The 23,842-nt window shown below is 42.2% G+C and overlaps 1 protein-coding gene across 3 annotated transcripts in view; it reads left to right on the top strand.

Annotated features, from left to right (window-relative positions):
• The window catches only part of frmd5a (FERM domain containing 5a), a 64,941-nt gene extending 41,128 nt beyond the window's left edge, over positions 1-23,813 (top strand). Inside the window, exons 2-14 of one of the 3 annotated variants that reach the window (XM_084364432.1) lie at positions 2,164-2,268; positions 4,580-4,622; positions 5,262-5,340; positions 8,053-8,150; positions 8,898-9,021; positions 9,912-9,999; positions 10,147-10,235; positions 10,923-10,986; positions 11,098-11,180; positions 12,127-12,201; positions 13,633-13,701; positions 13,903-14,009; positions 18,354-23,813. In XM_084364432.1, coding sequence (XP_084220558.1) covers positions 2,164-2,268; positions 4,580-4,622; positions 5,262-5,340; positions 8,053-8,150; positions 8,898-9,021; positions 9,912-9,999; positions 10,147-10,235; positions 10,923-10,986; positions 11,098-11,180; positions 12,127-12,201; positions 13,633-13,701; positions 13,903-14,009; positions 18,354-18,940 — 1,611 coding nt within the window. In that variant the 3' untranslated portion in view covers positions 18,941-23,813. Of the gene's footprint in view, positions 1-2,163; positions 2,269-4,579; positions 4,623-5,261; positions 5,341-8,052; positions 8,151-8,897; positions 9,022-9,911; positions 10,000-10,146; positions 10,236-10,922; positions 10,987-11,088; positions 11,181-12,126; positions 12,202-13,632; positions 13,702-13,902; positions 14,010-18,353 lie in introns of all 3 variants that reach the window. The other 2 variants (XM_084364431.1, XM_084364433.1) reach the window with 2 other exon arrangements.
• Positions 23,814-23,842: the final 29 nt, after the last annotated feature.

Here is a 23,842-nt window from a genome sequence, read left to right as displayed (position 1 = left end):
CGTGCAACAAAAGAGCAGATGTCTTTTGTGACTCAGTGTGTCCTCTCCACACAGAACCGTGTTTTAATTTGTGGCTGGCTTTGTCACTCGCTGCGTCTCCTTCGCAGCCCGATGATAAACTCACAGGAGGAAGAATGTGTTACACTTTGAAAAGATGAATATATTTTTATCTTTTCTCGTCTCCTTTTTGTTTTGTAAGCACAACATGTTCTTATGTCTGAGAGCACATCACAAAGATAATCTTCGTGAAAAGGCCCTGTGAGTTAGCAGGCACGTCAGATCGGTTACTAGTGTTACAGCGAGGGAGTAATCTCAGAGTGACAGTGGCGAGCACCCATGAAGCCCCTCAGTCTCGCTACAGAAAAGGTCAGTTACCTCAAGTAGCGGAGCTGCTATCGGCATTTGGTCACAGAAAGTCACAGCGGTTAAAGGACGAGCCCGGCATCGACAGGCCTTTGTGCTAATGAAGTGCCTTTTATCTGCAGCCTGAGTAATGACGTGGAGGAGAGTGCTGCCAGTGACACTTCCACTTGCCATCAGAGGGTAAACGACCAGAGAGCGAGAGAGAAAGAGGACGGAGGAGTGAGACGGTCGACTGTGACTGTACAACCTTGACCTTAGCTGACCTCCTCATGAGTCATTATGAGGGTTGAGACTTGGCCATTAGACTGCAGCTGACATGTGATTTAAACATGGACATGAATAGGGCTTGGTATCATTTTTAGATTTTAATCTCTATGAACATGTTTTTCTGCCAAACTGTTACTGTCTATATCTTGGACGAACAGCTGTATGAAAGCTCTAATATAGTTTTAATCAACAAAGTTTTTATTAATTGGGTCTGGACATGAAAGTCTGGATTACTGCCGCTTTAACAGACGCATGGACATACACTCACTATATTTAGCTTGAACAAAGATGCAAATAGAGTTTCCGCTTGATGCCAATGAACAGCGTGACTCCTCATAGGTGTTTGTGTACTGGCAAACTGACCCAATAAAGCCGGCCTCCAAAAAAATCCCCCATTGAGAGTCTGTGATGTGGCATGTGGTCCTGACGTCTCCTTGGCACGGAAGGAGACGGGGAACAGTACGAGCTCTGAAGTGGCTCTAGGTTTAATGTTTGCTGTCGTCCTGATACTGGATAACCACACCCACCTTCTAACTCAACACATGTACAAGAAATATGCGTCAAGATGCTGAAATGTCACAGACAACAGAGTTTTACCCATCTAATTAAACAAATGTGAGGTATGTGACCTGCTGTCTTTTGAATTTTAGGTGTTCTTACTGAGTTTTTTGAGAGTTTTCACAACTCAGACTTGATTCCAGCTCTTCATAGTGACTGACACTGATTTGCAGTGTTGTGGCACCTCTTCGGTGTTTGATCAGTCGAGGAACTGTCAGCGACTGCTCTACCTGACTCTCTGCAGCGCTGTGTCTAGTTGTAATCATCACTCGTCATGTCCTTATGCAAAATATATACACTTCCCTCACGGGTGTATAACATTGGCCTCAGGGAAAGTAACAAATAATGTTGAAGAGCAGCACTTAATTTGTTTCCGTCCCGCCATCTTTCGAGTTTCTAAATGCTATGGAGCGTTTCAAACAGTATTATGTGCTACTGTTGGATCTCTACAAGAAAATCTGTTCCAGTCTGATCCCAATTTTCTGGTTTGAGCCAGGATGTTCAGCGGCGTTATGCAGATACATTGTTGTGAATCGGGAGGAGGGTATCAGATATTGGACACAGTGGATGGAGGATGCACAGGCGTCTCTCTGTGCTGCCGGATGCACACGTTTCTCTTCATGAGGTTCAGAATGCATACGAGTATTAGCAAAACCCCAGTGAGATCTCAGCATATTTAATCCATCCTCTCTGAGCTCTCCTTTTAGATATGGACGGGGGTTTATTCCAGACACTTCAGATGGCTGCGGCTGTGTATTAATATTGGATGAATCTCCGATATCTCTGGCAGGGTTTATAAAAATCTGAAGCACATTCTGCTAGCACGAATTATTCCTCATGTTTGAACTCAGGACAGTGGCCTTTTCTTTGTTGAATCTATTCGTGGACGGATGTTGGATGTTCAAATATGTTTGGGATTTTTTGTTGTTGTGGTCATCCTTGCTGAATTTTTGTTTTTCTTCTCTTCTGTTACAGCGGGATGCAAAGGGACAGTATCTGTTTGACCTCATCTGCCACCACCTCAACCTGCTGGAGAAAGACTATTTTGGCATCAGATATGTGGATCCGGACAAGCAGCGGGTAAGTGTGTGTGTGTGTTTGTGTGTGTGACTGTTTCAGGTGTTCTTTGTATGAATGCAAACTGAGATATTGTTTCTTTAAAATCCTTCAGGTGGAGAAAACATGATTTAAAGTATGTTGCAGTTAATTTCAAGAGACCCTTTTACCGGCAGACATTTTGACTTGTCAAAGCAGGAAAACCAACGGTGTATATAATAACTTCAACAATGACTCCTTTCCATTAAGTGTCAACCTAAGCCCTGTCAGTGAGTAAGCGTGCTTAATACCTGAGCACTGGAACTAGTTCACCTAAATGGTATGTGGCCATCAGTAGCGTTATCAATTCCACCTGTGCTTTTCCTGCTGTGACAAGTCATAATGTCTGCTGTGAAAAGGGTCTATTATATGACGCATAGCATGGTATAGTGCTTAAGTTTGTTTTTTTAACTGACATGTCTGTGGATTTGCTACCATTGCTGCTGGTTTAAAGGAATATTTGGACATTTTGGGAAATACCATTTTTCTGCTTTCTCGAGGAAAGTTAGATTAAAACATCAACACCAGTCTGAAGCTGGAGTCTTTAGGCTAAGCGAAGCTAAAGGCTTCCTTACTCCAGCCTCGTCTTTAAAGGTCCAGTGTGCAAGATATAGACAGATCTATCAGCAGAACTTGAATGTTATATTCATAATTATGAATGAGAATTGAAGCATAATTGTTTTCAAGTGTGTATTCAGTGTATGATCACCTGAAACTACGAATTGTGTTTTCATTACCTTAGATTGAGCCTTTTATATCTACAGAGGGAGTGGGTCCTCTTCCACACAGTCTGCTCTGTTGACACTGGCTCTAAACAGGGCTCTATGTTTTAAGCTGCCACCGTGGGAGGGTGAGTTGAGGGGTTGTTAGATGCCCCTTAAATCCTAGACACTGTACCTTTAACGCACAGACCGTTGACTATATTAGATATTGATGGAGCTTCCGAGTCAAAAGGGTATAGCCAGCTCGGAAGTCTATGAGAAAATCATCCTACCTCTCATTTGATTTATTACCTCAGTAAGCCATTTCCTAAAGTTTCAAGTCTTCTTCAATAGAGCATGATGTTCATTTAGTAAATTATGGTAAATTATGGCTAATTGTGAATTATTAAGCTTTAGGGTTACCTTATGATTGACGGTGACTGTCAGTCAAGATAGAGGCGTTGCATTGCGTAAGCTCATCAGCTAAACTCTCTTGTCCAAACGTGGTCACTTCTGACTCCAAAAAAACCAAGATGGCGACGTCTGTAAAACCAAAAGTCAAGGCTCTAAAACCTTAATCTTCAAACCATTGAGTGACGTCAAGGTAGGCACACACTTGGCGCAGACTTGCTCATGTAACTCTCTGCAAAAAAAGAGTGATAAAAGTATTTCCCAGCTCCAAAAATAGAGCCTTGTTGATACAGGCTTGTTTGAAGTATCTCTTCTTATATGCACTGCATGAGATGTTTTACAAGTAGAAGTGGTTTAATGTGACTTCACACACACACACACACACACACACACACACACACACACACACACACACACACACACACAGGACTGCGTTGCTCCATATATAAACCACATGCGTGGCTATAATTTAAAAAATGGATTGGATTTGATCTAGATGGAAGAATGAGAGCGAGACTTTGGTCCAGAGTGAAAAGTTGTGTTCTTCAGTTTCTCTTATTCACGGCGCCTCTCAGACTGACGGTTGTTCCATCAGGCTCTTCTACTGTGGGGCATGTAGCGAGCACTGCTTGATTCATGAAGTATTCACATGTTCACAGATCATGTTGTAGTCCTGCAGACAAGAGCCGAGTCCTGCTGATGCTGCATTTCCTATGCTGTCACTCAGGACTATTTTGGTGGTTGTTGCTGTGGGTGGGTGGGGTCGGTGAGGAGTCAATGTGGGAGAAAGATGGAGAGAGAATATGCTCCCAGAGAGGATGAGGAATCTGAATCTGGGTTCAGACACACCATATGACTGTCACAACCAGCAGGAGCTCAGTGTAAAGTCAAAGTCAGTTGTCTAATCAGCCTTCTTGCTCTAACTAGAGACCTCTGCTGACATATTTTCAAAAGAAAAACCTCTTTAAATTAGATGCAGCTTTGCCATATTGCTCCGACCGTGCTGTCGTAACACCATACGTGGCACGAACACGTTCTCCCAGAAAACTGTCAGTAGTAACAGCTGAGCGTCACGGCAACCGATATTGAAAGTTTCAGCAGAATGATTCAATGTGTGGATTTTTTAATTTTTTTTTATTGACATTTAATCTTTTTGCATTTGTCTGTTTGTCTTTCTAACGCAGCACTGGTTGGAGTTCACAAAATCAATTGGAAAGCAAATGAAAGGTAAGAACTTTGAATTCATGTTTGTAATCTTATAAACTGGGCGATTAAATCCTTCACACGACGGCCTGGGCTGCCGTGCAGTCGCTGAATGACTTAATGTATATTAAATATATATGATGGAACATTAAACACTGATAATTGATTAATCATTTAAGTCATTTCAGCCATGAAAACACGAAACATTTGCTGGTTACAGCTTCTCAAATGGTGGAATTGAACTAATTTGCTCAAGTATCAACTTTGCTTTGCTGAAGTTGCAATTCATGCTACTTTGAAAATTGAATCTTGAATCTTTATTGAAAAATCACTATTATTATAACTTGTACATGCAATTTTTTGCAAGATTTTTAAATGGCACCCAAAAAATGAGATAAAACAATATATCTTAAAAATTGTGTGTATATACAGAGAAGTACATATGCACAAAACAGTGCAGTGAACATCCACCAATAATCCCACAGTATAACACATGATATTTAGTTATAATCCATAATCAATTTGTAAGAATTCAACAAAAACATGCGAGGGAAGGAATAGCAGAGGACTAGTTGCTGCCCTAATGTCCTGTTGATTGTTTGATCTCTTATAATAAAATGATTCCTGTCCATTTCTTAAATGTTTTGTGTTTGTTTCCTCCAGCTCAGCCTCCGTTCACCATGTGTCTGAGAGTCAAGTTCTACCCTCCTGAGCCCGCTGCTCTCAAGGAGGAAATCACTCGGTATGACTTCCTGTTGTCGCTATCACTTCAGATGAGTTGATAAGGACACCTCAGTTACAGCTTCCCCTTTGTGTCAGTTAAACAGCGGGGTAGCGGGGCACATTTTTTAAACATTTGAGACACCTTTGAAAAGCAGCCGCGATTCCTCCTTGTTTGTTGACCCTGATTTCCCCGTTTGGAGAGATTGTGCCGTGAAATTTTTAAATAGAGCAAACATGTCTCTTTCTAAAGCATTATTTATGGGCCTTCATAATTAAAATGGCTGAGTACTTTACTGTCTGAGACATTATGATAAATATTACACAGAACACAGTTTGCAAGCGGAGTTGGTAGGCAGAGAGGAATGTAAAAGCCTTCATTAGCACTTCATCTCCGAAAGATAATAGGTTAGAGAATTAATTAACATCATGCCAGATTTTTGTGTGTAAAAAGCACACATTTTTCCATAGCTACACCTCCTAAATGCAGTCCTGTCATAATGTTTTTCTCAAATTAATTTGCAGAAAGAGCTGACACTGCCTGGCCAGCCGGTATACGTGTGCATGTACAGTTCACCGATAAATTCATCACTGACAAGAGGGAGAGAAAGCTTCTCCGAGGTGTAATGAGATGAAATGCGCACCACATGTAGAGTGTACATTATGAACAGGGTGGATAGAGGAGATGGGGGCCAAAGGGTGCTGATTGAGAGTGGGAAGGAAAAGGAGGGAGAATGAAAGGCTGGGGTGTGGGGGTGAGGAGTGATACATGATGATGAGAGTGGAGAGGGCAGACCACAGAGGGAGGGAGAGGGTAAATAATCAATCACACGCAAGCCTCATTCAGTGGGTGTTCCCTCTCGACATATTGTGCAGGGATTTTTTGGAAAGCACATTAATGCCACTGAAATTCTGTAGATAACAAATAGCAAACAGGCAGCTTTCCATAAAATATACTTTCTTAATGTAGGTCTTCTTCACAGCAGACATTTGACTGGACGTGGTAGGAAAAGCAGACGCGATGGCTCAGTTCTATAATGTGAGGGTGCTGAAACTGAAGCAGCCAAATGGATTTAATCCATCGTTCATTTTATTGACATGTCAATACAGTATACAGTAACCAATGTATGCTATTTCTTTGTCACCCTTAGAGAAAGTCCCCAGACTCCCTTAGGAAATCACGCAATTTTGTGAGTTGTTGAGTTTGGAGAAACTTTATGAAGTTTGTGAAACACTATTTATGAAAAATTCTGAATTATTTGGGGCTTCTTGTAAATTCGGCAACTGTCACACATCAGTTCAATGTGTCCCTTTGTCTCAGTGTGTTGACTACTACTGTTGGGCCACCGCTTATAAACAAAAACGTTCTTGGTCCTTGGAAACTGGTATGATGTGTTTGTTTTTAAGTGAGTTGCAATCACAAGTGCTCACACGAGACATGTGGAGAGGCATTCGGGTGTGAACAGCCGCTTACGAGTGGATCCCCCCGAGATGCATGTTAATGGCAGGTGTAAACAGGGCCAGAATGCCCTCTGTGAAGTAGGACCATTCAGTGTTACTAACATCCTTTCCAGCTGGGTTTTTCCAAGACAAATTTAGGAATAACTACCACACTAGTGGTAAATAAAGCAAAATAATCAGCTCATGTCTAGTCAAGTAATAGGCTGACAAAACTGCTGGTGTGTTTCAGCTTTAAGCCCTCTTCAGAGCATGTAATACAGCATGTGTGCAAACCACAAGAAATAAATTACACTTGTACACATATGAGAAGGTCCACATGACAGAAAAATAAACATAAATAATTGGAATCTGTTCACTTACAGGGGAAATGCACATAAATCAACACTGGCATTTTAAAAACATCAATGTAAATGTGCCAGGGTTAGCTCAAGAGCTGATTTCCCCTCTTTATAGGTGTAATTTCACCTGTAAAGGGTGAAATTACTTCACAGAGTGATATGTCTGTGAGCTCATGTTTGCATTGTACGGATGTAATACATGCGAAACATCAACAGCCATTGGCATTAAAATTATTGTTGAATTATTACCCGTTTATTGTACTCGTCACACCTTCAGGAGGGTCTGCTGAAGCTGCTGAACATGTGAAATGAAAGCGGCTTCTTAATGCGCCTCTGGAAGCACAGGAAACATTATTAGCCTGTGTGGAAATGGCCTAGATTGAGGGAAGCAGGTCCGCCTGGCTGATTGTGAAAAATGAGATAAATGTTCAAGGTTCGCAAAAGAATAATTGTAATTATCCGACTGAATGTGTTGTTCTTGCCTCTAACGACAATAATAATAATGATAGTGATAATAGTCATCAGCGTGATGTTTGCTTCAGGTCTAAGAGTAAATTCGATGCTTGAGGAGCTGATTGGTCTGGTGAGTCTGAAAGTAGGCTGGAGGCTTTAAGAGAAGCACAGTATCAGTAGCAGCTTCTCCCTCAGGGCCTTCCTATCCTCCTTTCCCCCAAAAACAAAACCCTCATTTCAGCTAAATCAAAAAGAAATATTCAAAACACCCATAGGGAACGTGAACTCACCAGCATTTGAGGTTTATCAGGTTTGCTGTTTTGCCGCTCCTGCTCTGCCTTTTCTTATTGTTTTAATCCTTCTGTGTTTTCACTGAGAAATGTAGCTGAACGAGCGGCTCGGGGTATTTATGAATATCATCAGCATTCTTACAAGCAGGCCTGTCAGACAGCCTGACGTGGGTTTTGTCCTTTCTTTTGTAGATATCTTGTCTTCCTGCAAATTAAGAGAGACCTCTACCACGGGCGGCTCCTGTGTAAAACCTCGGATGCGGCCATGCTGGCTGCCCACATCCTTCAAGGTAATGGAAGGTGACAGATGGAAATGACTTACACCACTCTCTGCTTCGCACTGTGTTCATGACCTCTGTTTTTACCGTGCCCTGTATTCACCAGTCTGATGAATACTGCCAGCCGAGCAAATAGATTTTTATGTGGAAAGAAGCTGAATCACGGGGAGGATGCACTGTATAAGATTAGGCCCGCAGTGTTATTTTATTCACACATTAGATTGTCTGTGTAATAAGCATTTCACGCTGATGTTGATGTGATTTTCCGTACCGATATCGACTCCAAAGCTCCCACGAAGTGAAAGGTTATTCTGTTCTTTGTATGATGATTAGTTCGGTGATTCCCAGCAAGAATTCACGCTCATCTCAAAAGTCTTTGAAGTGGTTATCTGGCATCTTACCACCACATACACACAAACATAAACAAACACAACACACACTTGAGATATAGTGGCACAGCTAACATCGGATAGAGCACCGTGTTTGAGGAGAGGCTTGTCCTCAAGAGGAGGGGCTGATGAATTAAAGATGGGCTGCCTGGTCAGCTCCTCCTTGCAGAGAGAATTCAGCATCAGGGTCATCCGAGGGAGTGCAGCGTGGCATGAAGGAGCACAAATAATCCTGGGCATGTTCAGGCCGGCAAAAGCACCGCTGTGCCGAACTGCAAAGACATCCTTTTTTAACTTTTATTTGCTCTGAAATGTTTGTGAATATGTTTAACATTTACCTTTTTTTTCTTTTTTCTGGCCCTGCCTCCAGCTGAGATCGGTGACTACGACCCCGGGAAGCATCCTGAAGGTTACAGCTCCAAATTCCAGTTTTTCCCGAAACATTCGGAGAAGCTGGAGCGCCGGATTGCAGACATACACAAGACGGAGCTGATGTAAGAGCTAAAAAAAGACTAAAACGAAAAATAAACGACCACTCAACGATCAGCCTCTCTGTTGTTTTCGCATACCTGCACTCACTCAGGCTGAACAAACAGCTGACATTTATGTAATTGACTGCGGTAATGAGGCGCTGTTGGTCCTGTGTGGGTCGGCCAGACAGATTATCGTCGCTTGTTTGAGCAGATAGGAGAGAAAAGCACTCTCTCCCCAACTATCCGCTCAAATAACCCAGGTCAGATTGTCTTGAGCTCATAACCTGCACTTTATTGTAGTCAGTGGTGATGGGTCCCAGCTTCAATTAAAAGAGCGGCGCAGTCATGAAAGTGATCAGACAGAGCCGGTCCATGCACACACAGGGAAACACACCACTCTCACACGCAGCAGGTGAGCTGATTAAGTGTTTCATTCACAGTCCCCCAAAGTGTTTTATCATTTCTGCTGTGAATGAGCCACTGTGTTGTCTTGCATTCATTAAGCACAAATGGGACAAATAAAGGTCATCAAGAAAAAACAAAAAAAGATGTCTGTTTAATGATGAACAGTGAGACACAATAGAGGAAGAATGGCAGCGATGAAGTCCAGATTTGATGCTGTCGGAGCAGAGCGACAAACAGCATGAGACTCTGCTGCCCACTAGTGGTTCATTCTTTCTTCACCACCGAGTAAACACATATTTACAGAGATTTGACAGCCTGAATGTTGAAGATGTGATAAAGAAAGTGTTTTTTTTTTCTTTGCCTCAGCTTGATCTTAATATGTCACAATAACTGAAAGTAATTAGTTTGGCGCCTCTCTCAGAAGTGTTTGGCCTTTTTGTGTTGCATGTTTTATGTGCATGGTGGACTGACACAGATGTTCGGTGTATTGTTGCTCTCCCCCCCAGTGGACAGACACCTGAAACATCAGAGCGAAATTTCCTGCAGAAAGCCCAGATGCTGGAGACATATGGTGTTGATCCACATCCGTGCAAGGTTGGTTTTTTTTAAGCACCGCTGCACTATTTCTAGATAGCAAAAAAAAGGTGTTATTTCCAACTTTAACATTGCAACAAAACATGTATGATTTATGTTTTATTTGTGTTCAAATGTGCTCTTTCGTTTTTTCAAATTGCCTTTCAGGATGTGTCTGGGAACCCAGCCTTCCTCGCCTTCACACCGTTCGGTTTTGTGGTGCTTCAGGGAAACAAGAGAGTTCATTTTCTCAAATGGTGAGCCAAATGTGGAACATTCTCCTATGTGAGCCAAAGACGGCACACGCCTCGAGTACTCGCAGGATGTAAATAGACAAACACTTTACTGCGGGCCTTTATTTCTCCTGATTTGACAAACATGCTCTATGTGCAGAGTGTTCTTCATGAAACAGCGTGTGCACTACAGCTGGCTGTACAGTCACAGTCAACAAAGCCCATCCATCTGCCTCTACCTGTGATCAGAGCCGGCGGCTGGCGTGTGCACAGATGGCTAATTACACCAGCTAGACCAGTACAATAGCTTGGTACCAGCAGACTCTGCTTGGGGTAGATTCCTACTGATATGAATCCAGCAAGACGCTTCACTGATGAATTGAAAATGTATACAACATAGTGCATTTTTATGTAACGTTTGTTTTGTTTCTTTTTTACTGTCACAAAAATGACAACAGACTTATGATGTTTGCAGTATTTATTCTGGCATTGTTTGTTTGTTTGCGCTGAGCAGTGCTCAGGTTTCTCCCCACTCTCCATTCCCTGTCTGCAGGGAATATTATCCCTTATTTGTTTTGTCAGGCAAACATAGAGCTCTGTGACTGTTTATGTGATCTCAAAGTGTTTTCTCATGAATATTTAAAGAAGCTGTGGCTTTCTGTTCCGGCTCGCTCGATGTATAACTGTTGCTGCGCTCTCTCTCCCGGACAGGAACGAGGTGACCAAGCTGAAGTTCGAGGGCAAGACGTTCCACGTATATGCAAACCAGAGGGAGGTGAGAGTATGAACTGTTGGAAATGAATTGAGTGTGAGGGCGTTTTTATCTGTCTTCGGTTTGTTATATTTTCCTGCACGTTCTCTTATTTTCAACGTGCAGGATGAAAAGATCATCCTGACATACTTTGCGCCCACGCCGGAGGCATGCAAGCACCTTTGGAAGTGCGGAGTGGAGAACCAGGCTTTCTACAAGTGAGTCCACGAATTGCTTCCATCTCAGTGTTTTTCTCATTCTCCCTGTAGCACACTGTCATGGTTTAGCTACCTGCTGTGCATCCTTGAGCACTGTGGGGCTGATTACCGTCACGGTACCTTGGTGTCCTTAAAAGCCCTTTTCCTCCGGGTTGTTTGTCAGCGGGAAAATGAGGTGTGAGTTGCTTCTGACCTTTTGGTAGATGAGTGTGCGCTGGCACGAGACTGCGAGCACTCCAGCGCTCCCTTTTTGAGATATGGCTCCCCTGTCCAAGCTATGAATAACAGTGCAGGTCCCCTCTGCTCTCTCCTGCTCACAAAAGGTGATTAATAAAAAAAAGAAAAAACAGTGTGTGTGTGTGTGCGCTCAGAGGTGGAGGGGTGTAATGACGAAGGGCGGGTGTGGGGGGTCGGCAGATGGAAAGAGAGAAAGAGAGGGGGCACGGGAAGGGCAGAGCGCTGATGGAGTTAACATGATGTGACCTTTTGATGACTCTCTGAAGTGGCAGATAATGTTTTATCAGCTTAACACTTATTAAGATCTCACTGTAATAAGTGAGTGTGGGGCGCTAAGAGGCGAGATGACATGTGATAATCTGTCAGAGGAGCGCGCGTATCCCTTGAAAGCGAAATGAAACATGAAACATTAATGTCTCACTTAGGATGACAATATAAACATATTGAATACTGTATGGAGCCGTGCCTATAGTGCATGGAGAGGACATGCATAATTTAATAGCAGGGTGTTTAATCCTCGTTCTGCTTTGTTCCAGGACTCAGAGAGCAAATATTACATATCTTCACGCTTCAACTGCGTGATCATATCAGGATGCATATTCTTGCTAGAAAGACTGGGAACTGTTGGTGTTTTTAAGTTCATACTACTGCTTTTCCTTCCTTTAGGTGCAGCTTCATTTGTCTCTCGTTTTTTTTCTTGTTCCATCAGGCTTGAGAAGTCGAGTCAGGTTCGCACGGTGTCCAGCAGCAACCTGTTCTTCAAGGGCAGCCGTTTCCGTTACAGGTAGAGTACACGACAGGACACTATGACTGATGACAGGGAGGGGAAAAATAAAAATAATGAAAAAATAACAGCTGGAAGGGGAGAGACGTGTTCCCAGGAGACGTGGCCTCCTGGCCTTCTGTGCTGTAACATCAGCCGGCTGTTGCCCGGAGGATAGTACTGACACCTCACAAGATAGAGGACGCAGAGGGGAAAATGAAGGGGACTTGATCACATGAGGCATTATCACCTTGTATGAGCTGTAAACCTTTAGTATGGACAAGATGTTGTCCTTTATTAAAGTATCAGTTCACACAAATTCTATAAAAATATGCACTCACTTTACTTTTGTGGTATCAAGCATATGGATAGCTTTTGTTTTATTTGCACAGATTTAGAAATGATTTGCCTGTTGAGGTGAATGAAATTTAGTTGTGGTGCTCGACATTTGCAATTTTTAACGATGACAGGGGTTTTCAGAAACAATGTGCTGGTATCTTTGGACAATTCATAAACCTTGATGTGAATCAAATCCATTAGTACTACTTTATAATAAATAAATACCCCTCACTGGGACTTTGGAAGAACAACAATATCTCAAAACCTCCGCAGTTTAAGACATTAACGACGAGACATTTGTTAAATATTTTGATGAGTTGTGTACTTACCTGTATCCTTATCCTAATTGTTTCAACAAAATTCAAACCCAGAAAAATCTGTAATTTGGTTGAGAGTTAGAGTGAGGAAGGACGTTGGTGAACATGACGAAACATAATGTCAAACTTTAAACCATCAACTTGTTTGCTAACATGATTTCTCCCTGCGTCACTTTAAATCAGTTGTCATCTGCGGTGGTGGCTGTTCAACAGTCTAGACAACGACTCCCAAGATCCCACGCTAGGCAGTCAAACTGCGTCTTTTGTTTCATTGGATTTAGCGACCCCTAGTGGCAGAAATGACATTCTGTGCATTTAAAACCAAAACTATCGGCATAGCTCGATATAACTTGAGATAGATGAGAAAAATTTTTTTTTTATTTTTAATTTTGGATGATCTGGCTCTTTCAGATGAAAATATTAAATATTAAAAGGTCAAGATGAAAGGGATGGAAAGTTATTTGCATTACAAATTGTAATTTAAGGAGACTGTACTTGAACTGAAATCCCAAGCCCACTTAGTTAAACATTGAGTTTACTGTTGAAGGGCAAACCATGATCATTGTTTTGATATTTTTGCCTGCAAGTCTGTGTGTGCATTTGTCTGACTGGTGGTAATTCAGTTACACAAAGCTGAATTCACCGAGTTAATTCAATCATGATGCTCATGAACTGTACTCATCCACTGCACTGATGGCTTTCATGGCATTGGGTGACACTAGAGTGCCTGGTTATGTGTGTGTGCGTGTGTGTATGTAAAACTCATCCTGAGCATCGTCTCTGTGCTTTATAACAGTGGACGAGTGGCAAAAGAGGTGATGGAGCAGAGTGCCAAAATCAAACGCGAACCTCCAGAAATACACAGGTAGAGTTGTAAACTCAGGAGAGGTCAGAATGTTCTCAATCACATCTTTCTTTCATTTTCCTCCATTTTTCTTAGGCACCAAGCTACTGTAGATGTCATTATATCAGCAGCACCTACTGGCTACAGTATGAGTTACCTCCTCTCGTCGTGTCTCTCTGTGCAGTGATGGTTGTGTATCTGTGTCTGTGTTTGTCTCTGCAGGGCTGGACTCGTGCCCAGCAGAAGCTGCCCATCCATCACCCACGGGCCTCGCCTCAGCAGCGTACCGCGCACGCGCAGGAGAGCTGTGCACATATCCATCATGGAGGGTAAGACTTGAGCTTCAACACCAAGCAACAAATCCTCCATCAGTCATGGGAGTGCTGAAGGGCAAGTGTGTGTTTCACAAAAAATGATGTGTTCTTTATGGGCCTGACACGCCATTGTCGGAGCCATCGGTGAGAGCTGTGGGCCTAGTTGTTGTGGTGTGTCCCACAATATTAGCACGTAGAGTCGTCGGTGAGAGAAATCCCTCTGATTGGCTGTTCAGCTAAGCGTTTTTGGTTTTTTTTGTCATTTGCAACTGTTTATCAGACATATTATTGATTTCATGTGGATATTATTCGTGAGAGTGGTGTCAAAAAGAGGCTGCTTTATCATAACAATTTGTATGTCCACAGTCCTGAGTTTTCTGGTTTCCCTTCTTTAATGATGATTACAGACAACCACTAAATGGTGGTACAGTATGGAGTGAGATTTCACACGGATGCAGAACGTAGGAGTGAGTTGATCATCAGCTGTAGTCTTTGTGGTGTGTTCAAGTGCAGCTTTTTGTCCGTGACACAGGTGACGTGAGGTGACGCAAATGTCAGCCTTCATCGCCGCTTCTCCTTTGATATCGGTTTGTTGTGTCAGGAGCCGCACAGTGAGATTGGTATTCATTCAAATGTCATCCTCATCCTCTGAAACACCTCATTTGTCATGGAAGCTAATGCTAATATTTGTATAGATTTGAGACTCATTAGTTCTCTCTGTGAGAACTCCTCCCCTTCTTGAGAAAACACACTTGTGCACACTCTCTCATGCGCGTGCACACACACTCTGTAACTCGAGCCATTTGGCCCGGTTCATGCTTACAGAGCTGGTGGGGCATGCTGCAGGTGTGTGCGTCAGTCAGCCTGCTCCACTTCAATGCAGACTTACAGAGTGTGGATTTAAGTTCTTGTTGTGCCAACGCAGTGGCAGCTAAAGTCACTCCTTCAGCCCACCTGCAGGCTCCTGGCCCGGAACAGGTGGCCTCACTTCTGTTTCTGACATGGACGCAGCAGGTGTATTGTCCTGCCTGGCTCTGGGTAAAACCAGCAGTGAGACCCTTTGGCCCTCTTTTCTAAGTCCAAACTGTAACTCTTTGTACACTGAGATAAATAGAGGTCAGAAGCAGGTGGACTGTGTATATTGAGGGTCCTTTTCTGTGGGCTCAAGAGAGCCATAAGAGCTCCCAGTGTGTGCTGACTGGGTGTCTTACAGAGGTATTAATACCCCAGCTGAAAATAGCCTGGGTCTTCTACTCCATGTATGTCACTGTCCTGGGTGGGGCCAAACCAGGCCAGGCCAATGCTGGCGACTGTAGCACTGCTGCAGAAACACACCGTTTTTTCATCACACACTCCTCTCTGAAACTGCAACTAAGGCAGAACCGTTCGGCCTACAACAACACACACAGCGAAGCAAGACTGTGGCCTGGACTCCGGGATAGGGACCATCAGGGCGGGATAAACACGTGCATGCTGCAGCCATGGTGAAGTGTCTGATTCGTATCACCACCCGGGTGAACGTCCACCTGCGTATGATCAACCACTGCTACCGGGATGTGAAGGTTCGCGTGCTGAGCCTGGGGCCTCGTATGCTGGGCAAGGCCCTGGGCGTTCTGCCCCTCTACCCTGCCCTGACGGGGCAGCCGGAGTCTGCCAGCCCAACCCCTCTTTCTGGCACTCCGCTGCCCTGCGTTCAGCCCAGCACCCCTCCAGGTAAACTCACCACAGAGCCAGCCAGTGTTGTGCTTTGCATGGAGGTGCCAATGGCCAATCAGTCTGCGCTACATCAATGTTGGCAGGGAGGGAGAGACACCATTCCTGTGGTTGTCTGTGTCTCTTGGATGTCTCAGTAATTGGACGGGAGTTTTGTATTTTTATTCTTTGTGCTTTCTGTGGATTTAAATTGGAGGCCTGTTTATAGAGCAGCTATATCTGGTTCCAACCAGTATTTCAGTATTTAAAGGGGCATGTTTTGGTGTTAAAGTGTTTCAAATTAAAAGCTCAAAACATTACACAAATACAATTAAAACAGTTCTCTTCGCTATCTCGCTGTTGTAAGCATAATATAGGATAAGCTGAGGCAGATCAACACTCAGTAAAGATGGCCGCTGACACTCATCCAGACATTATGCCTCCTCCTTTTTGACTTGACAGGAGTTTCGTGTCAGCAGAGGCTTAGACGCTGGACATAATCTGCCCCACTTTTCCTGCGGTTTTATTTAAAACGTCCTTTTAACGATTTGCTTCCTCATCAAAAGAAGGATTTTAATCCCTTCCCTTTATAGTGAAAGTGTAATGCTGCCGCTGCTGTGACAATCTGGAGAATGTGATATCGTCAGCAAAGGGCTCAACCGCAGCTCATCTTCAGTGACATGTACCGAGTAGTGAGCCTCTCACATTCTGTACTGTAACAGTACAGTCGTACAGTAGCAGTAAAGTAAATTTACCATGTCCTGAAGCTAATGTTGAATAGTTTTAGGTAGGTATGAATATCTATCTACCGAGGTAGCTACTGTACTGTGCTGTACTTGCTTTAATACCTACAGTTGCATAAGACTATTTTGGGTAATGTTGTGAGTCAATGAGCAGTTACTGCCGTGTGGCTATACTGGATTTCTGTGTGATCACAATATCAGATTACATATACTGTAGGAGATTTTATCCAGATAGCCCACTCCTAGTTGTAAGTTAAAAATATTTTGGTGTGCTTTTCAGTTTGGTTTGATTTAATTGGAGTCTTTTGACTAGTTTGTGCTGATGCAATCAGGGTGAGCACAAGTTTTCTACAGGCATTAAAGGAAAGGTTAAAATGTTCCATCTTAAACAACACCCACATGTACATTGAAACAATTTGCAGTTGCTGATATTGCTCCTGTGGTGGAGGGATACCACAAAGAGTGACATTTGCACTAAAAACGCTGCAACTTTAGAAAATACCCCCTTGGCTTTTACTAAGACTGGATGCCTCAAACTAACTCAGATTTCTTTTTCGCCTGTATGGACAGGGCACGTGAGCTATGTTTCAATATAAACCTTGTGGTTTGTGTTTGTGTTTGAGGCAATGAGGCTATGTCAGAACTAATACAGCAGCCAGGGAGCTCAGGGAGTTCACCTGGTAGAGCGTGTGTCCCGCGTATAGAGGTTTGGTTCCAACCCTTGGACTTTTGCTGCATGTCGTCCCCTCATTCTCCCCCATTTCCTGTCACCTCTCTAAACTGTTCTATCTAAATAAGGGCTAATAGCTCAAAAAATAATCTTTGAAAATAAACAAATATTAAAGCCGCTTCAAGGAAGTTGGATGTTTTGTTAGTGTTTCCATCGCCTCCTGTCGTAAAGATCATAATCTGGTTACACGCATTTTTCTCCTTAAAGTATTCTACGTGCAGGATGCATATGAGGTAATGTATCTATTTGTGGCTATGTAAGATTAAGAACCGTAAAATGATGCTAAAAGTTGAGTCTGCAGCTAACAGATTCGGTTGCTCTGTAACAGTAATCTTATCGAGCTAAAGCTAAAGTCATCAGCTTTCCCGAGAAAAGTTATGTTGTCATAATAATAAGCCTGCAGCATTATGTGGCTCCGTAACAAGTATCCGCTTCCATACCACCAGACTACAGATCGGCTTCTTTCCTCAGGCTGAATTCATACTCAACAGTCCGCAGTCATTAATAGTTAAAATTTCCAAATCTGACCTGGTGTCAGTCATTAAGAACAACTATGTGTGATTTGCTTTCGTAGATCATGTACCGACATCAGTATTAAATCAAAACTGTTTCATAACCAATTAAAGGTTCCTTGTACGCTGTTTAAGCGTCTCTATATAAGCTTCTAAAATAACCGATACATATGGAAAAATATAACATCTAAAGTGGGATCAGTGATGTAACCTCTGGTATCGTATTTAGAGATTCACGCTCAGAAAGTGTCAGTAAATAAAAGGAGAAGATGTTATGAGGAAGCAGGCTCGGTTTGTTTTGTTTTCTCTGAAGCAGACTTTGTCTTAATAGTTTTGTACAATCTGTAGATGATGAATGAGTTTTACACTTTTGGTGTAAGTCGAACATGATGATTAGAGTCGATGACCAGGCGTCACATCAGCTGATGAGCGTTCTGTACAATGACATTAACCTCTGCTTGTCTGCTCGACTTGATTTCTGCTGTACTAATTGCAGAGACCTCTCAGCCTTTAGAGCCAGAACTACAGTATATTGTGTCTTTGAACGCCACTCTACTGTAGAGTATGAATAGCCACATCATGTTGTGTCAGAAATCTATTGTCATGCTGTGAAATAAGTGTGATGTTCCCTTCTTTCTGTCTGTTTCCCTCCTCTTCCTCCCTGAACCCCCCCTTCCACAAGGTCTGGAGTCGTTGCGTGACAGTGCCCACTCTACACCGGTGCGTTCAGTGTCCCACGGGGAATCCTTCATGCCGCGCTCCCGGAGCCAGGCCACAGACCACAGCGAGAGGACTGCGGTGATCTCGGACGAGGCCTACAGCCCCTCCGACAGCGTCCTGCCCACCCCGGTGGCCGAGCACAGCATGGAGCTGGCAGCCTCGCGCCAGATCAACGGGGCGCCCTGCAGCATAGAGGAGGAGAAGGAGTCTGAGGCGGGCACCCCTATGCAAGGGGAAAGGGGTGATTTTGGTGCGGACGGTAGATCTGCACAGGAGGGTGCTGGGGGGGACTCGGCCCTCAGCGAGGTGGAACAGGTGAATAAATTTGTCTTAAGTGTCCTCCGTTTGCTCCTTGTGACCATTGGACTCCTCTTTGTCTTGCTCCTCCTCCTCATCATCCTCACCGAGTCAGACCTTGACATTGCATTTTTACGTGATATCCGCCAGACCCCCGAATTTGAGCAGTTCCATTACGAATACTTTTGTCCCCTCAGGCGGTGGTTTGCCTGCAAGCTCCGCTGGGTGGGCGGGTTGCTCATTAACAAGTGAGAGTGAGGTCGTAGAGTTCGTAAACCCGTTCGGGGGTCTGAGAAGACGGTTAGGACTCCGGAGCGATGGAGGGAATCCTCGTCCCAACCATGAACCCTGCTTCTCTCATCATCCTCCTGCAGACATACAGCTTGGACCACTCCTGGTAACACCGGGCCAGGATCTCTCTCCCCCCTCACTCCTTCACTTTGAGTTAACCCCCCTCACCCAACCACCCCACCCAAACCACCTCCTCGTTTCGCTTATTTTCTTCTTCTTCTTTTTTTTCTACAAAACCAGAAGACATTTTTTTTTTTTTTTGCATTTTTCCTCTTTTTTTATTTCACGTCATGTCAGGTATTTTATTTTTTCAAATAACACAAAGGAAAAAAATTAAAACTGAAATCAAAGAACTGAAGAATTTTAAACAGTTCCTTTTACAGGAACAGAAGATTTTGTCGCAACGGATGAGCGTTGCCTTCATTTCTTATTATTTATTGCTTTTAAACATGTGTTTGCATAAGAAAAGGAGAGGAGAGGACGGAAACGGTAATCGAGGAAGTTGATTTGCTATTAAAAATGAAGATGGAAGTGAATGTTAGAGTCGGTAGGCCTGCTGCTGCGAAGTGAGGCGAAGTAGTGTAATATCTTCTGATATGAATTCAGCCCCGTCAGACGTCAACTAGACAAACAGCAGAGTCACCTCATCAGGAAAACAAAATCTGAAGGGAATAACAGTGAAGGTTCATGATACAGAGAACAGACAGGGTGATTACCAAATGCCTTTTTTTTTTTCTTTTTTTTTTGAGAAGATGTCCATGACTGTCGGCAGGTTTGAATTTTGTGGATTGTTTTAAGACACAATTACACTTTAGTATACAACTGTGTACAAAGTAAGCAGGTGAGGCTCAGAGTTGTTTTATAACATTTTATAAGGATACAGTAAAATAAAACCAATAGTGTTATGTGACCCAGTAGTGTCAGATGCGGTTAAAAATACCATTCATGACGAGCAAAGATTCACTGGCACCAATAATAGATGATAGTCTAGATAGATGTGCAATGGTTTTAATAATTAAGTACTTCTGAATGTGCTCATTTGTTCAGTTGTTCTGTTATTTCTCCGATTAATTTGATTTGCATTTTTTCATCAAGTTGAAATTCGATGAATTTCAATAATTTCTTTGTATGAAGAGTTTATGATTTATTTTGGTTTCATATCAACCTTGCTCTTAGGTTCATGTATCATACTATATTATTATTATTATTATTAGAATAAGAATAATGATGTACTTTTTGTACAAATTAGTTTGTTTCCTAATATATATTGACAGGTTTTTCATGTATATTTTAACAGAACTGAAATGTTATTTTGTTATTGAAGATTAAATTATACCTTTTTTAGCGCTGTGTTTCAAGTAAGGTCAGAAGCATTTTATGGAAATGTGGAAACGGGGGACTAAAAAACAGGGTTTTTATCCAGATCCACTCGACACTGATCACACCTCTCATCACTCCACCAGCAGTGAATCAGCCTTCAGTGTGTGCACAATTTTACAGATTATTTTAAACATGTGGTTGTACAGAATGAAATCTGGAGATGTCATTACACCATCACAAATACCAAATAATCCAAAAACACATTTTTGACCTTTCATGACATCTTTTTTTACTTGAAGAGTTTGAGGTGACTGTGAGCCTGGCCGATACGAGATCTGCACTAAAAAAAGTCTATCGTGAGACTAAAATGGATTTAAATATGTGTGAGACAAAACTAGAGCTGGAATGACTAGTTAAGATGATAGAAAATTAATTGGCAGCTGTTTTTAAAATCAATTAATTGTCATATCTCAAGCAAAAATGACAAACATTTTCTGGTTTCAGCTTCTCCAAAAGAGGGATTTTCGGCTTTTCTCTCTTTTTTTATAATTTTAATTGAATATATCTGGGTTTAGACTGTCAGACTGATTAAAAAACATTTTGAATATTTTACTTTAGATTCTGAGAAATCATAATTGTCAATCTTTTCAGTCTGGGTGCAGTTAATCAATTAATCTAGAGAATGCGAGGTAGATTATTCGATAAAGAAATTAAATAATTTGTTGCAGCCCTTAACCAACACACGTTCGGTATGTAATCCGGATATTTTCTGAGATACCTCATGTTCACTATTTCTTCTAATAACTTACTTCAGTTTCCTCCCTTAATTTCCAATCAGCCAAAATAAAAGCAGACAGCAGTTTATCTGCCGATAATCTCTGCCCTCAGATTCGTCGGTCAGGCTCGAGACTCTTCTGCCTCAGCTCCAGGAGAGCAATAATTGTCATGGCTGCTGGATTCTGGGTAAAATCTGTTTTTTGTGTTATGCGTGTCTACCTCCTGTACCAAGTGCAGGTGTAAGTGTTAGTATGTCTGTATGTAGGAATGGAAACGAGACTGATAGCGGCGGAGGTTTAGACAGAGAGGGTCTAAAAGTCCATTTTTTCATCTTTATTGGAGAAGAATAAAAAGAGAAAGGAAAAGAGAGAAAGAGGTAGAGAAGAGGTTCAAGTGATCAGTCTGCTTCTTTGAAAAAGAGGGATTTAAAAAAAGAAATTGGGAATGAGAGACACTCATCGATCTGGCTGTACAGGGTTGCTTAGTTTTGGGCCTGATTTTTCAAATGTCACACTCTCATACCAGCACCTGCAGCTGCTCCACTGAAGGCCCGATGGTGCTACCTTCCTTTGTTTGCTCCTGTGTAATCCGAGCGTGTCAGTCCATGGCTGAATTGTAGTCCTGACCACAGAGTAGCATGCACTTTGGCGTTGTGGCTGGATCCACTCCTGTAGCCCATTATGCCTCTCAAACCGCAGTTATAAGGCGGTGGAGGGAGCAGCACCGACAATGCTGGAGGGAATTTCAAATCATTAGAGCTACATTGGCAAGAAACCTGTCAGCTCACTGTAGGAGCTTAATTATGTCACGTTTTTTTTAACTCGGATACATCCAGATGCAAAGATGAAGCACATTATTTCCTAACAGGGGGTGGAGCAGGGTGGGCGGGTTGACTTTTTTTTGTGTATACATTCATACTTCATATTTATTACTTCTTTACTGACATAAAGGTCAACATGGCCGACCAGTCGGAGCCAGGCTGAGTTGTTAGCAGGACATCTTTTAAAAGGTCGGTCTGCAAAAGGTGTTTCTCATACATCTATCAGCATTATGTAGCTTCAGTGGTCTCTCTGAACATGCAACGATTAAAAAAACAAACAAGGCAGCATTATTCAACAAGCAATAATTAGCTACGAGAGCAAAAAGATGTGATTTACAAACTTGTGTATGAAAATCCAATGATGAATAAGTCAAATATGTCCTTTCTGTTTCTAGAAAAGCACTTAATTGCTGTTGTGCTGACTCTACCGACGATGTGACCACTGAGACACATTCATTAATAACATTTTATATGTATATATATGTATATATATATATATATATGTATACATATATATAAAAGAAATCCCCATTTTCCTTAGAGACCTCTTGTGTGGATGTTTGTTCTGCTGTTTTCTTTGCTGTTTCATTGTTAAGTGACAGATTGTTCCCTGTGCCTGGATCCTAACTCTGCAGTTTACCAAAGTTGCAACGAGGAAGGAATGGAAAGACACAATATCCGAAAAACAACAACAACAACTGTACTACAGTCTACTCCATCCTTAAATCTCCCAGGTCGAGAGAGAAAAAAAGTGTTCATCTCTGTCCAAAACTGTTTGTAGCCCCAAAATCTCTGTCTTAATTTGTCTTTACAGGCGTGTTACCTGTGACGGACTTGACTTTAATTTTTACAGTTCAGTTTGCTGTGTCATGTTTACATATTTTACAGTTCTTTTACCTCATGGGAGATGGCTACAGTTTTTTGGCCAGATGTGTGACTTTTGATTAGCAGTTAAAGAACAGCGTGTCCGTCCCTGAAAAGCAGCAGTGAAGGTGCAGCCGTGCAAATACGATGCGGTGCATTTGCAAGATGACACATCAATTCTTAACTTTAATACACAGGGGATTTACTCAAGAACAGAAACACCCGCTTGGTATAATTCAATTCCAACCAAACAACAAAAACTTTGAAGTTATATTTTTGCTAAAGCGGTGTCAAAAAGATGTTGCGGGTCATTTCTGGGGTTGTATTTTGTGGTGTTATTGTACTGTGAGGTGTTTTTGTTTTTTTGTCCATCCCCTGTGTCTTCTTACATATTTTAGCACTCGTCATCAGATAGACATCTTAAGTAAAAGTAAAAAAAAAGTAAGGAAAGAAAAGTCCCTGAAACCAATTTAAATACGACATAATCAAGATTTTTTTTAAAGTTATAATTTTTTTTAAGGTTTTTGTCAATATTTATGTGATGAAAAAAGAATAAAATAACCAACTAAGATGATTGAAATCAAGTGATTTATATGCAATTAGCTAATTCCTGGCCCAAACCCGTCACATTAATGTGGATGCATGTGAAAAATGAGGGGTTGACGGATGAAACTAGTCATGAGCGAAGACATCTCGATCTGCTTTTTGCCCCTCTGTCAGCTCCCAGTAGACAGACCCTCACACGCCAATACACGTCAATAAGTGTATACGCATATCCATGTCTGGTGGTGTGTTACGTAGTCTGCATCGCTCTATCCTGGGATTGAAGATTGCTGTTTAATTACGTTATATATATGAGTATATAAATATATATAAATCCATGTGCCAAAATCCAGTTCTTGTTCAGTCTGATCCATTCCGAACCCATGTTTGTACTGTAGGTAACCTTCTGTACAAGTCAGTATAAAATATTGTTTCTCTCCAGTAGTCCCTTGTAACTGGTGCCATTAAATAAAACTATTCAAACTTGAAATAAACATTGAATAAAAATGTGATGTGGCTCCATGTGGCTTTGTGGTACA

Source organism: Pagrus pagrus (genome assembly GCF_965226575.1).
Source record: "Pagrus pagrus genome assembly, chromosome: 10".
Taxonomy (NCBI): Eukaryota; Metazoa; Chordata; class Actinopteri; order Spariformes; family Sparidae; genus Pagrus; species Pagrus pagrus.
The sequence above is the reverse complement of the archived record's forward strand: the minus strand, read 5'-3'. Positions and strand labels throughout refer to the sequence as shown.